The following is a 14,173-nucleotide window of genomic DNA, read 5'->3' on the forward strand; positions in this document are numbered from 1 at the left end:
CGTGCAAGGAACACAGACGGGAAATACTCAAATATTCTTTAATTCAGAAAAATACAATAATTCACAGTTTATTGAGAATTACAGCAATCAATCATGTGCATCAGCTAAAACATACTACTTTGGTTTTCTGAGTACCCATGTGCATAAAACAATGTAAACTATCGGGCTCACACATCCGAACCTGGAGCTCTTAAAGTACCTGATACTTTTGTTCAGTTCATCATTGGATTTAAAGGAAAAAATCACAAAATGTAAAAAGGATCATTGAGTAGAATTTGCTGGAGAAAGGTTTGTTGCAGATTCAGGCTCTGCCGACGAAATAAATTATGGACGCGAACACGAAGGGAGCCGTCGCTCAGCGATGGTGGCCGTGTTAACAACAGGATAACCACGCCCCACCTCCACCCACTATGTCAGGCCTCTTGTGTGGACCAAAGGCAAATTTAAAAAAAAAACATCCAAGCAACTTCATTCCGTATCCCAGCTCGTTCACAGTGACTTCTTTGGAAGACTACGTTTCCAACTCTGCATATTATTAAAGAACACCCTTTCAAAATAAACATTCACACAGACGCTGCGCCGTCACGACTGCTCTCCTTTCTGGATAAAGAGATGCGTTGGTAAAAAAAAAAAAGAGTGGAGCAGAAACACTGCAGAAGAACCGCCAATGTTCCAACATATATATTAAATCCAATTACAGTTAAATAAAAGGACTCGCTTCGGTTTTATGTACTTCAAAGTAAGTCTGAGGAGCAAAAGCGTCTCCTGACAGCATTGAAAATGTCCTGTCAGAGAAATTACAGTGTTTTTACTTTGCATCAAACAGAACGTATGAGTCACAAACAGTACTGCGATAGGATACGCTACTGCACTCCAGGGAAATGTTTGGACATTAAAAGTCCTCTAAAAACAACAAACCAAGCTGTAATATTGCACATTATAACTCACTAATAACTTACTGTTGTACATCCATTACTACTCAGTGACAGAACAGACCTCCCACTGGATTCCCCAACAGACGGCAGGCGTTGCAGCTCACAACCAAGGACGCAAACACCACAAAAAATACTCAAAGTCATTCAAAGCACTTTGGAAAAACTAAACATTGGATTATTTTCTTCCTTGAAACATTTCTGAGCTGATTAAATTCTGCTCTGAAGTACCAAACGTCTACACAAACCTTGGCAAGTATTTCAGGCATTTTTCCCCAATTATTCACCCGTCTGTTTCTGCCTCTTTGTTTGTCATTTCACCGTGAAAAGGTCTCAAGGAGAACCGCGTGAACAGCGTTCGGCCGGCGGAGCCCCTCCCAGCGTCGAGGCACAAACTCAGACTGGAGACGATCCAGATTTGACCGTGAAAGCTATCGAAAGAACAAGAAAAACGTACATTCTTTACAAACAGCCCTCTCTGCATGTACATGTATGTGTGTAACACTACCGGAAATGTAGAAAAATATCTGATCTGCATCCCACGAAGAGGTGAGATGCTAAAGCGAGGAGTATCAAAAATTCTGTAACAAGGCACAAAAGATTAAAAAAAATACACTTTTGTAAGTACTCAAACCAGTTGAGCATCAAAAGTGCAATATTTGAATGCCCCAAAGAGACAAACAGCCGTGCAACATAAAACTGTTGATCTAAACGCTCTTGGAACGCACGTCTTCCAGGACGGATCTCCCTGAAAAGCATCGAGGCGCAGACGCCTCTTTGGGTTCGTTGGTACCGCGTCAACAGATCTCAGCAGCTTTAAAGTTAAACAAGGGAAACATTCCCTCCACGCCTCTCCGCTTATGAAAGATGATCGGTTCCTTTTAGCAGCAGAACAAAGGCATGCCCCCCCCACACACACACTCACACACCGAGTGAACCGATTCATCTCCAACCGACGTCCGCCTGCAGGATCTTCTTCGCCTGCGTCCGGACGGTTTTCCTCACCCAGATGGGACTGCTCAATAAATTCTAAGAAACTACTATAAAATATTTTATCGTTAAAAAATACAAGTTATTGTTCCGACTGTTGTCCTCTAGTGGTCAGAAATGGCTCTACGTAGGTGTTAGTTTGTAGCACAGTGTAAAAACATTTGGTTTTAGGTAGAAAAGGTGATCTATCACTTAACCAAAACCAGCCGAGGACTCAAGCTAACCCAACAGCCCTGGTTTCCCCAGGAGGACTGAGACCAACCTCCCGGCCGCGGACGGGCTGCCTCTGCGGGGCGTTTAGCACTTCCCCACCTCAGAACTACGAGCCTCATCTCCTGAACTTCAGCCCAGCGGTTGGGCTGAAGTTCAGGTGCTGTTTCCTCGCTCCTGCTCGTACAGCAGCATGGCGAGCTGGGATCGAGAACCGAGGCCTTCCAGGTTGCTCTGAACACATCTGTGATAGATGTCCTCGCTGAGTTTGGGGTTGCAGGGCTGGTAGCGGTATTGCTGGTGGAGCGCTGGCTCCACAGCCCTGAACACGTGCAGACCCGAATACTTGACAAACATGTCGTAGACATCCAGGCCTTCTAGAAGGTCTTCGTTCTCCTGGACATCTGACACCATGCGGGAGCGAGTCGCCATGTAGTCCGAGTTGTAAAAGCACGCTTCGTCAAAAGACCTGCGGTCAAAGTGTCCCGCCTCTTTGACCAGGTCCACTGTGGCTGGGCGGGGCTGGTTGTGGTAGGCCACGTCTGGGTTAAACTCCTGGAAGTGGATTGGGAAGAAGACCTGCCAGTTGTTTATGGAATTCATGCGACAGCGGTTCAGAAACTCCGCATCGACGTTCGTGCTGACCTGAGCGAGGAAAAACAAGGTATCTACGGGGTGTTTCTTTGAAATGATGTCCATGAATTTGATGGGAGCTGGGGTGTCTGTCTTGACACTGATCCAGGGGATCTTCACTGCAGGGAACTTGTGCTCATAGGCGTTTATCTGAGCCTTCACGCCGGCAAATATGTCATTTTGGTTCACGTGTTGAGCTTCCACTGGGTCATAAATGAACAAGAAGGTCAGGACGGCATTCTCGCTCGTCTCAAAAGCATTGGAGGCAAAGACTTCAAGGAAACGGTTGACGAAGCTCCGGTCCTCCAGGGTCAGCGGTATAATGACGTGAACCCTTGTGGCTTCAGTCACATAAGGCATGGGAATGATCTCTATCAGGCTTAAAGGTCGCACCAGGTGGACCCTCTTGGTGATGGACCTGCTGTGGCCTTTCTGATTAACCACCTCCAGCTGGAGGTCTAAGGTGTACTCCATGCCCCTCGTGGGGTCAAAGCGCCTGTAGCCATTAATCAGCTGCTGCTTCTTAAAGTGTAGAATAGGCATATACTTGATGTTCAGCTCCTGTACAGCGGTCTCTATGACATCTGCTACATCTAATTTATCAATGCCACGCAGCTCACACTTGGGGGCCTCGTCGATGCACGAATAGATCTCCTCCTCTGTGAAATACTCCCATTTCAGAACTTCGAACCGAGACTTGGGCTCAAACGCCGGGCTGATCCCCACGGGCCACTGGGCGCTTCGATTGCCTTCGAAAGCGACCACACTCACGTTTTTGATCTCCGCCTGTAAAGACAGAAGAAGGAAGTATTCTTTTTGTCTTTTTTTGTTATTTTTGTGTCAGGAGGAAACACTTTGAAGCAACGAATGTCTTTGTGACTGATCCAGTCAGATTGGTGACTCCTGGAAATCTGCTTACCTGCAGCTTAGCAATCTCATCGTAGGTCCTCTGGAGTTCAATCTCCGAGAAGTATCTGTGCAGCCGGTACATTTGTTCGGGGTCTGACACCGGATGGACGGTCAGGGCGCTCTTGAACTGTTCACTCTGTTCTTTACTGGGATCGGAGTTTTTTCCCAACTCGTAATGATGGTACTCGAGTCCCTGAAAAAGAAACAGACGGGCCTTTCACGAGGTGTGATGGCAACGTGTCCAATGCTATTCCAGGCTCACTTGTTATGCTGCATTTTTCCTCAAAAATCTGCATTCCTGCCATCCCCGGCGCACCATGGTTAACCATAACCCTGTTAACCATGGCAAAGCATTTAATACACAGTTATGCGTCGGGGTTTTATTTTAAAACTAAAGCTGAAGGAGGAAACTGAATCTCATTTCAGCGAGTAACGACCTAAAGAGCTTGAGTGATTAAAAAAAGTGAACCCAATCTGATGAAGCTATTAAAAGAACAAAGAATGGGGACTCGGATAAACAAAGAAGTGAAGCCACTCCATTACAAATGTCTGGCAACAGCTTACAGCCTGTAGCTGAACACTTAGTCAAGCATTGTGCCTGCCTAATTGCCTTCAATACTCCCTTGTAACAAGGAAAAAAAGACATTTGGCTTGGCGTTGGAGCCGTTTTCTCCTCCATCCCAGGCCTGTTAACTTTCCCCCGGCCTCTGTCCCTTATCAAAGGGGCTCTGCTGGAGACCCTCTGGCTCGGGGCACTTCAGATAGCTAGTAACTCACTCTCAGCAGTGTAACAAGATGGTTTCCAGCTTTGGGCTGAAGCCAAGACAGAGGAAATGGGAAGAAGAAGAAAAAAAAAAACGGTGTAAACCCTGTGTGGAGCCAGCTTAAGTCCTGGCTTCTGAGTGAAGACTACAAACCTGGACAAGATGAAACAAACTGCTGAATGACAACCACCTGAAAAGTACTGAGACAAAGCCAGTTTGACCCTAAACACTAATGACATTATAGGGGCAGAGCATGTTGACCCACAGGGGATTTTCACAACATTGAACCTAAGCTGAACTCCCTGCTGTGGTCTCTGTGCCTGTTAACCTATTCCACATTGCTCCTCAGGCAGCAGGAAGTTAAAGGGCATTAGCCCTCTAGTCTGTAATAGGAATGCCGTCCCTTTGCTAGCATTGTAATTACAGTCCTAGAGCTGACTGCCAGTTTAAAGTGCTTCCCTAGAGGCAAAGTAGGATCTCTGCTGAGGAGAACAACCTGTCATACAGATGTTCTGATGACAGTCTTCAACTGTTTTTGTAAACTTTGTGACCTAAACTCAACTGCTTCGTTCATTCATCAAATCCACTGACAGGTTCCCAAAATGCGCATGTCAAGAAACAAGATGTCACCAACTAATCATCAACCCTCCCCAGAGCTCGTGTCGGGTCTTAAACAGAGGAGGTCCAAAATAAGTAAAGGTGGTGCCCCTCAGTGTTTTTGGAAGAACTTACAGCATACGAGTCTTCATTAGGGATGGGTACCAAAACTCTGCCAGGTCGGTACCAGAACCGGCGTATTGGTACAAACGGTACCGTATAAAATGGAGGAGTTCGGTGCTTTGGACGTGTAAATCAATTGCATTCTGTTCCGTTTTGCTGTACGATTCTAGCCAATCATTTCACCTTTCAAGCAATTGTGGCTGGGCTCATGTCAGAGTGGGTGAGACTGTGTGAGTGGGCGGAGCTTCAGGAGAAACATATTTTTATTTTTGTAGCACCAGTTCAAGCACTGGAATCATTTCAAAAGTACCGGTTTGTCACCATTCCAAACGGTTCCCATCCCCTAGTCTTCATGGATGTTCTCTATCTTAACATGTAGATCCTGTTGGTTTACTTGTTTCAAAGTTCTCAAAATACACAACTGTTTTTAACTGATTTTCCTTCTTACTGCTGAGCAGCACAACAGACATGCTTTCAGGCTACCCACCTCGTATTCACCCACACAGTTAGTGCTGGTGTAATCGATGATGCATCTTCCGAGCCACTCGTCGGGTCTGGAGCTTAGGATGTCGTTCCTGCAGTTTTCCAGGAAAGGTTGAAGTCTGAGCAGCAGGCTGCGCGACAGCAGGTACCCAAAGCCTCCGTAGCAGTACTTCCCCTCCGTCTCTCCGCCTATGAACTCCTCAGGCCTCCCCATGTAGAGTTCTCGATCCATGCTCAAGTGCTCCACTAGGGCTTTGATCCTGTCTGCTTCTGTGTAGGCATCATCTTGGACGAAGTAAAACCAATCGTACTCGTTGATGTAATGTTCAAAGATGTACTTGACGGTCTGAAACATGTTCCATATCAGCCTCTCGTCTCCATGGGAAACCACGAACATGCCGTGGGGGAGTTTGCGGTTGCGCAGACCGGTGAAGAAGACCACAATGTCAAAGTGATGGCTTATAGTGCGATTCACAGCAGCACCCAGAGTGTTGATGGTATTTTTGGAGGTCAGGACCCCGACGAACAGGCGCTCCCGCATCCCCAGCTCCGTGCTGATGTATTTGGCTCTGAAAGACATGCGATGTGGAATGCTGAATGAAATCCCTTTGAAACTATGGAATTGATGACAACACAATAAAGTACTTTAATGAATAACTCTTGAAAAAAAACAACATGAAAGTGTGTGATGAAACACACTACGCAAACTCTGAGCTTGAGAGTCCAACTGAACTCCTAGATCTGCAGAATCAAGTGAGGTTTTTGCTGGGGGTGCATTTCTGCTGGGTTACGATTTCATCAATTTGGCTCAAGTTTCTAGTGCCAGGTATTCTGACCAGATCAAAATAGCTCCTGGAGTTATGCAACACGCGTGGCATCAATGTCCCCCGGCATGTTCAGCAGTTCAGGTCTTCATGCAAGTGTGGTTTATGGTCGAATAAAACAATCAACCAGAATTCTCCCACATAGGAAGGGGAAGATGGTTCTTGTTTTTTATTGAATCAACAGGCATTCAACTTTTCCATACCCTTCAATAGACACAACAGAACGAATTCTCAACCTATTATAGTATTAAACAAACATACAGGGGGGTATTCCAGAAAGCACGTTTAAACTACCCTGACGTTAACCCTGAACTCTGCCTTAAATCCGCCTGAACTTGTGTGTCTTGTATGTCGGTTCCAAAAGACCGGATATGAGTTAGCGACTTGGTAACCCTGGGTTAATGCACGTGCATAGCAAGTAGGGAAACGCGTGGAGAAAAAAAGAGAGCGCTATACTTCAGTGAGACGGATTTAAATGACGGCGTATGAAGATTATACGTCCATCAAAAAGTAATACAGACGGATAGCAAATAAGAGTTTCTGCTTGTAGAAAACAAACAGAAAGTAAACACATGAGTTTCTATCTCATTTCTATTTTCATTGTGACATATATATATATATATATATATATATATATATATATATATATATATATATATATATATACATATATATATATATATATATATATATATATATATATATATATATATATATATATATATATATATATATATATATATATATATATATATATATATATATATATAAAAATAATGGGGGCGGCTGTGGTGCAGCGGTAGGGCGGTCGACCCACGATCGTAATATTACAGGTTCGATTCCCGCCTTGCGCGCCCATGAGTCAAAGTGTCTTTGGGCAAGACACTGAACCCCACCTTGCCTCTGGTGGGAGGTTGGCGCCAGTGTTCGGCAGTGGAGCCACCGCCAGTGTGTGAATGTGTGTGTGACTGTAAAGCACTTTTGACCTTCAAGAAGGTAAAAAAGCGCTATATAAGTATACGCCATTTACCATAACTTATCCAACTTTGAAAACTTACCGGTAAATGAATTACTTCTATTGGTAACAAGTAATTGAGTTAATTTTATTCAACCTAATTTCTTACGTCTATCCAATTCGATAACTATTTTTACAACTCAAATTTACATATTTATCTAACTAAATGTAATATGACTCCAATTCAATTAAATGTTTTTCCATCTTAATTTATTTTAATTCTTGAACTCTCATATGTCTAAGTTTGAGCTGGCAGATATTCTCATTTTTATAAGAAAAATAAAAGAAGCAATTAAAGGATTCACTACATAATATAACTTGCCATTTGACCCATTTTGATGTTACACCTCTAGGCAGTAGTGGTTCTAAATAAACTCATCATCCTCTCCCTCCCTCTCACTCATGGTGCAGAAAGACTTAAACATAGTAGGACAAAACAACTAGACGAAACCCAGTAAAACAACTACGGTAAACACATTTGGTCAAAAACCCACACTTAAACCCAAATCCGTCCAGACAGGCAAAGGGAATGGTATCCCACAATCCCTTGCGGTGCCGATCTAACAGCAGCACCAAAGTTACACCTACTTAATTGAATTCATTTGAATGAAAGTAAAATGACTGTCTGAAAACTAGGTGTTATTTTTAAGCTGAATTAACTAAAAAGAATTGATTTATTTTAACTGAAGTAAATAATTAAGTTAGATCAGAGTAAAAACGTTTATCTTTCCAACATCCATATGTGGTCTTATCACCCTCTCACGGTGGAAAAAGTATTATCTGAGCTTCTTCATCCACTAAATCATCTTCAAATGGACATGCCATGCTGCTTCACCTCTCTGAAAACAAACTAACCTACTAAACCTGCTCCAGACCAGGTTATGTTCAGAGCATGAGTTGCTATGGCAACTTGACATACCAGGTTCAGATCAATCACCTCTTACTGATGACGTCTGGCTCCAACATGGCAGCATCCGTTTCGCGACAAAAATGGCGACTGCATTGACTTTTTCAGCCGGAGCTGCAAATAAAACCGTTTTCGATGACCTCACACTCACTCCAGTTCTCAGATACAGTCGATGGTTGCATGTCATGTGCCACGGCTTCTTTTGATCTCTACATTCAAAAGAGAGTTCACCTCTTATTCCACTTTAGAGCCAGCTTTTATTAGCTACCCGCCCACGTAAAACAATTATAAAGAACTAAATATTTGATCCTTTTATGAACTGCACAGCAAATCAATTCCCATGGTTTGAATGAGTCATGCTGGATGTGTGGCGGGGGCCAGTTTTCCTTTTGCAGCATGACAAAGGCATGACTTGCTCTCGCCACTTTCTGGCTGGCTTCCATTGACACTTTGGTCCCAAATGTAATCGATCCCCCACAATCTAATGGCCAATCTCACCGTATAACCACGAGGAAACTGGTCAGAAGACGTGGAGACTTCTGCTGAATTGGAGCACATTTGTTTAATGACGACATGTGACCTTTATGGAGGAGAAGATAAGCATCTGTGAACGTGCAGGGGCAGAATGTTGGTTTCTTGAGTAAAGTTAGGTAATCAAAAAATCAGTGAAACTGATCCTTTGAAGTCGTGAATGAAAGAATAACAAGAAAAACCATGTGTGGAGGAAACTACACATGTAAAGACTTGCCCCATGATTCATCAGGACCAACCAAGCCTAACATTTAGTCCCTTTTAATGTTACCGGTTACAATTGTCAGCAATTGTTTAAGCAGCTTCCAGCTGAAAATGGACCTCTACATTGGAAGATGTGAACGTTTGGGCCATTCATTTTAACAATTCGATTCAATCTGCATGCGTGGGTTTTCTCCGGGCTCTCCGGCTTCCTCCCACCGTCCAAAAACATGCTCCATGGGTTAATGGGTTACTCTAAAATGTCCCTAGGTGTGAATGTGAGTGTGCATGGGTGGGTGATTGTGGCCCTGCGACAGACTGGCAACCCGTCCAGGGTGTCCCCTGCCCTCACCCACAAGTGGCCAGGATAGGCTCCAGCAGCCCTTGACCCCAAAACGGAAGAAGATGAATGAATGAATTCAAATAATTTCTGGTTGGTGAGTCCACTTTGGTTTATTTTGAACGATCCGATTCACTGAGCTAAAAATGGATCCAGATCATCTTTAGCCAAAATGCCCACCTGTGTGACTCAGAAATAAATACCTGGTACTGAACAGTTCAGGTGAAGTTTTCCAGATTCCTTAGATTTCTTCAAGTTAATAAAGCATGAATTGAATATGTGTACAAACAAACAAGTAAACAAGAGTAAATGTCAAATCCATTCATAAAAATACCCACTGTACCTCCATCCAAATGGCACCTGCTGATTTAGATTATGAATGATTTATTTCGTTTTTAAAATATTTTATAAGTGTATAGATCGATAGCCTCAGACAGATCTATCTGGTTGGAGCTTCTGAATAAAAATTGACTCATCGATTAGGTGGATTCATCCTTACAGCCCTCGTCTGATGTTCAGAGAGCTCATGCATGGCAGCCTGTAGCAGAATCCATTGGAGAAAGAACCTGGAGGATTCGGTTCTGTGCTGGAGAACATCAAACAGAGTCCGTGCTGGAGAGGTGAAGTCTATGCTGATGACGACCTCCTCTTCCTCACATACAGGAGGAGGCAGAAGAAGCTTTTATCTGTGGAAATGCTTAATTACGATGAGATAAAGTGAAATATGCCGCCTGTCCACCTGCAGTGATGATGATGATGATGATGACCACCTTCATGATCTTCAGGTAAGACAACAACACAGCTGGGAGCCAAACGAGCCCTTTGATGATCCTGGTTTACCTCCTCAATAGGTGGACACGACACAAACAGCAGAAACTAAGGCTTCACCGCCTACCTGAAAACTTTTTTGGGGGCGCTGGGCTGGAGCTGCTTGTACGGGACGATTCTGGGTTCGAATCCCTCCTCGGAGTCCGCATCGTTCGCGGCAGAAATGGAGTTGGGCTTTCGGGCTCCTTTAAGGAGTCCGTCCCGACCTGAAGTCACATCCTCGCGCCGCCCGCTGCCCACCACCAGGCACGTTTCCTCCGTCCAACTAACACTCAGCAAACTCAGCGTGAACCCCAAAGACACGCCGATTACCACCGGCCCGAGCGAGCGCAGGACAGAAATAAACACCGAGAATCTCATTTTAAGCTCTCCGTCTCGCGGTCCCGCTTCGGAGGCGTTCAAACGGGCTTCGGCGACGGGGCAGCTCCGCTCCTCATCGAGCCTGAGGTGAGCCGGTCCTCAACGAAGTCAATTTATGGAAAAGATGCGACTTCCTCCTTAAATTTTACGCTGGACTGTTACGTGTCAGTCTGCCCGCTACCTGGCTCCTCCCCCCGCCTTGGTGTTAGCATCAGAGGCGGGGCTTCAGGTCCCGCTGCTCGGGGCGGAGGGATATCTGGCCACAGGCTAGCAGGTGAAGCACTACCATGGTACTCTGCGCCCGGTGCGGATCTATACTGCCGGCGCTGATGCAACAGGTGTCCGTTAACCGTTGAAATGAGGCGGGTTTTGTACTTTCTGTTAAATGGTTTTACGTTTTCGGTCGATAAAGCAGCATAAAAACTGTTAATATAATTTTTAAATAATAAAACTGTTAATGCAAATAGCAGCTTAGTGCCTTGCATTTCTGCCAGCTATAAAACAGAAACAGAAAGTTTTAGATTGTTCATGACAAGTAAAAAGATCTGATGAATAACGTTCATTTTGAATAACCATGAATCATACATTTTATTTTTAGTAAATGTGCAATTGAAAGGTTTTTATAATAACATGTATTTAAAAAAACATAATCATTAAATAAACTAGATTTTGTTTTTACTAAATTTATCTATTACTTTACATAAATACATGTGTAGTAAAACGTTTAATTTTTCTTTAACACTATAAATGTATGCAATATTTTTATTATTTATAAAACAAAACTAACTTGTGACTTTAGTTTACTGCCTAATAATTTTCATTTTATCTGTGTTTAGTGGGCAGGATTTTTTGTTTTACCAAAAAGAGTACAATTTAAATTATGGTTGGCTATTATTTATTTATTTGTTTGTTTGTTTGTTTGTGTATTTATGTATTTGTTTGTTTGTTTTCAGTTGTTGGACTTGTTCTGTCCAACAACTGAGTAAACAGATGATCGCTGAAGGCCTTTTGTGTTGGACAAGTCTTACTTATGGAAGTGATTCTGTAGCGTTATTAGAAATAAAAGTCAAAACCAGAAAAACCTCCATAGTTACTATTACAATAAGGGGTTATGTCTCTTCGAACAACAGGTGATTTGTTTAAACCCCTTTTTGTTTTTTTATTACATTTTATGCATTAAATGGGTATTTTCTTTTAGCTAATACATTTATTAATAATTCAAATTAACAACAACCTCCGGTTTCTTTTTATTTCTGTAGTCACAGCCCTGCTAAACCCTAAATTTCTTTAAAGAGAGGACTTCACGAGCTTCTTCACAATAAAAAAAGTCTAAAGTAAAACAGAGGCAGATAGTTTTTCAGGAACAAAGTTCAATGATCACTGATCCAGATTTCTTTTAATCCACTTTTGTTTTTGACCAAACGAGCATCAAAAATCTATCTGGAACTTCTCTCGTTTGTGATTCCAATCCATTTTTTTCTGTGTCTAGAGTCAGTGTCTCCATGTAGTTGATTCTTCTACTTCACATCCTATTTTGACCTTCTTAACGAGACGTCAATCAATCAGCCAACCAACCAGCAAGTCAATCAACCACTTCAGTTATAGGGCGCCTTTTATCAACATGTTGTAGAACACATGGTCATTGACGTCATGGAATGGGCGGCACCCGCAAGGACCAGAAAGGCGGAGCCTCAGAGATTTATTTTCTACTTTGTTAACAAATATTGCACATGCAAAATCCCAAATACAAAACTACACAATGTGTGCAAAAGACCGTTTTCACATTCGCCAGGAAAATGAACAAAGATTCAAAAAACCATAATAACAAGCCTCAGAGATCCATTCATCTTACTTCCAGGTAGAAAAAGTAACTGCAAACATAACTAACGTTTAATAATAATAAAAAAATTGTTTGGCAAAAGTAATACATTATCACAAGTATGGATATAGATTACTACCGGTATATATATTCTACTATATAGATTAATATATGATCATAAATACGGAAATAGATTACTCTGTAATGCTTAAGAATAGCATGATATGGGCCCTTTAAAACAATAATAAAAAATCATAAACACAATAGACCAAATCAACAAAATGGTCCTCCTGGTTTTATTGTAGCTGTCTTTATTTGGAAAGTGAAACTTCTATCTAGGTTTAATCTCATTGTTATTTCAAAAGTTCTGAAGATAACTGTTATGAATCAACTCTGAGAGGATCTTTGAAGAGCTTCAATCAGGACCTAAGAGGATGTCAGCATTAAAACCTGCATCTATGAAGGTGCCAAAGGTCTCATCATAGCTGCAGACAGTGGACTTGTGTCTGTTCTTTCAGACCTTGGTGCTGCATTTTTAACATTTTATAACACAGACACGTCTTTGGTCTCTCCGGAACTCTCTTAGGATGTGTTAGAGTCCCACACGATCATCTTTAGATCGAAAGTGTTCGCTGTAGTCCTTTAACTTTGACTGCTGTTTTTAGCCAAAATCCAAAAACGTGTTGTTTCTAGGACATAGTCTCTGCAGAGCGGCAGGAGTTCATTTGAAATTCATCTCTGAGTTGTGGGCGGGGCCGTTGACATCACCTATCTGTTTCCACCCTCTCCGCTAGCTTACAGCCCCTGACACCCCCAACCTAACATCAGGGGTGCGACAAAAATGGCACCAATGTCGCCAAAAACACAATTTTCCTCAGAGCTGGTTTTTAGGTCATTTTTATCCGACAGTCAGCGGTCATGGTGTTCCACAGGGCTCTGTGTTTGGTCCACTCCTGATTAGTTTTCCACACTTCCATCTTTTTCTGGGTGACCCTGAGTCTTTAGTTAAGCTGCTGGAGGTGAGACCGGTGGGGGTTGTTTTAGGACAAACTGGGTGTTTCCCCCCATCGTATAACCGTTTGCTCTCGTATCCATCAATATTGTTATATGGTAAATGGCATATAACTCTATAGCACTTTCTACCTTCTTAGGAGGCCCATGGCGGCCTTTTTTTTTCAATAACTGGTGTTAACCCTTAACCACCAGGAGCAATGTGGGGTTCGGTGTCTTGCCCAAGGACACTTCGACATATGGGCTGGCAGGGTGGGAGCTGACCCTGCAATCCTCCATCAGAGGTTGACCGCTCTCCCCCTGCACCACAGAAAATGGAGCATGTCTTGTCTTTTGGCAGATGTTCCAGTGTTTTCCCTTTTGTCGAAGTCTGCTTCTGCTGGAAGTTTCTTCTTTTTGGTCAAAGTTCTCCTCTCTGTGAGCTGAGAAGACACTAAAACCCCTTTGATGGAACCTGATGGTCACTTATGGCCCAACATTAAATCTCAATCTGCGATGATCTAAACCGAACTAGACATTGATGCTGAATTCTAACAATCATTTGACTTGATAACGCCATCAAATAAACTCATTTGTGAATAATTCAACATTACAGTTATGTTGTGATGAACTTGGCATTGCCTCCTTACATTCCTTGCTTTGTGTTATCTGCTCATGTTGAGCATCTTTTCAGCAGATTTCTTATCAGATTCTATT

General features: G+C 42.8%; 1 protein-coding gene across 1 annotated transcript; it reads right to left on the minus strand.

Annotated features, from left to right (window-relative positions):
• Nucleotides 1-22: 22 nt before the first annotated feature.
• Nucleotides 23-10,998, minus strand: chpf (chondroitin polymerizing factor). The gene is made up of 4 exons (XM_004086929.4): nt 10,355-10,998; nt 5,646-6,210; nt 3,685-3,867; nt 23-3,551 (listed from the first exon to the last, which is right to left on the minus strand). The coding sequence occupies exons 1-4, from the start codon at nt 10,645-10,647 to the stop codon at nt 2,289-2,291; spliced, it is 2,304 nt and encodes a 767-aa protein (XP_004086977.1). The 5' UTR covers nt 10,648-10,998; the 3' UTR covers nt 23-2,288.
• Between the last annotated feature and the right edge of the window lie 3,175 nt (nt 10,999-14,173).

This window comes from Oryzias latipes, chromosome 21 (assembly GCF_002234675.1).
Source record: "Oryzias latipes chromosome 21, ASM223467v1".
Taxonomy (NCBI): Eukaryota; Metazoa; Chordata; class Actinopteri; order Beloniformes; family Adrianichthyidae; genus Oryzias; species Oryzias latipes.

Coding starts and splice junctions, on each gene's coding strand:
- chpf (XM_004086929.4), bottom strand. CDS start 10,647: ATGAGATTCTCGGTGTTTATTTCTGTCCTGCGCTCGCTCGGGCCGGTG. Junction 3,868..5,645: donor ACTGTGTGGGTGAATACGAG/GTGGGTAGCCTG, acceptor TTTCTTTTTCAG/GGACTCGAGTACCATCATTA. Junction 3,552..3,684: donor ATGAGATTGCTAAGCTGCAG/GTAAGCAGATTT, acceptor CTGTCTTTACAG/GCGGAGATCAAAAACGTGAG.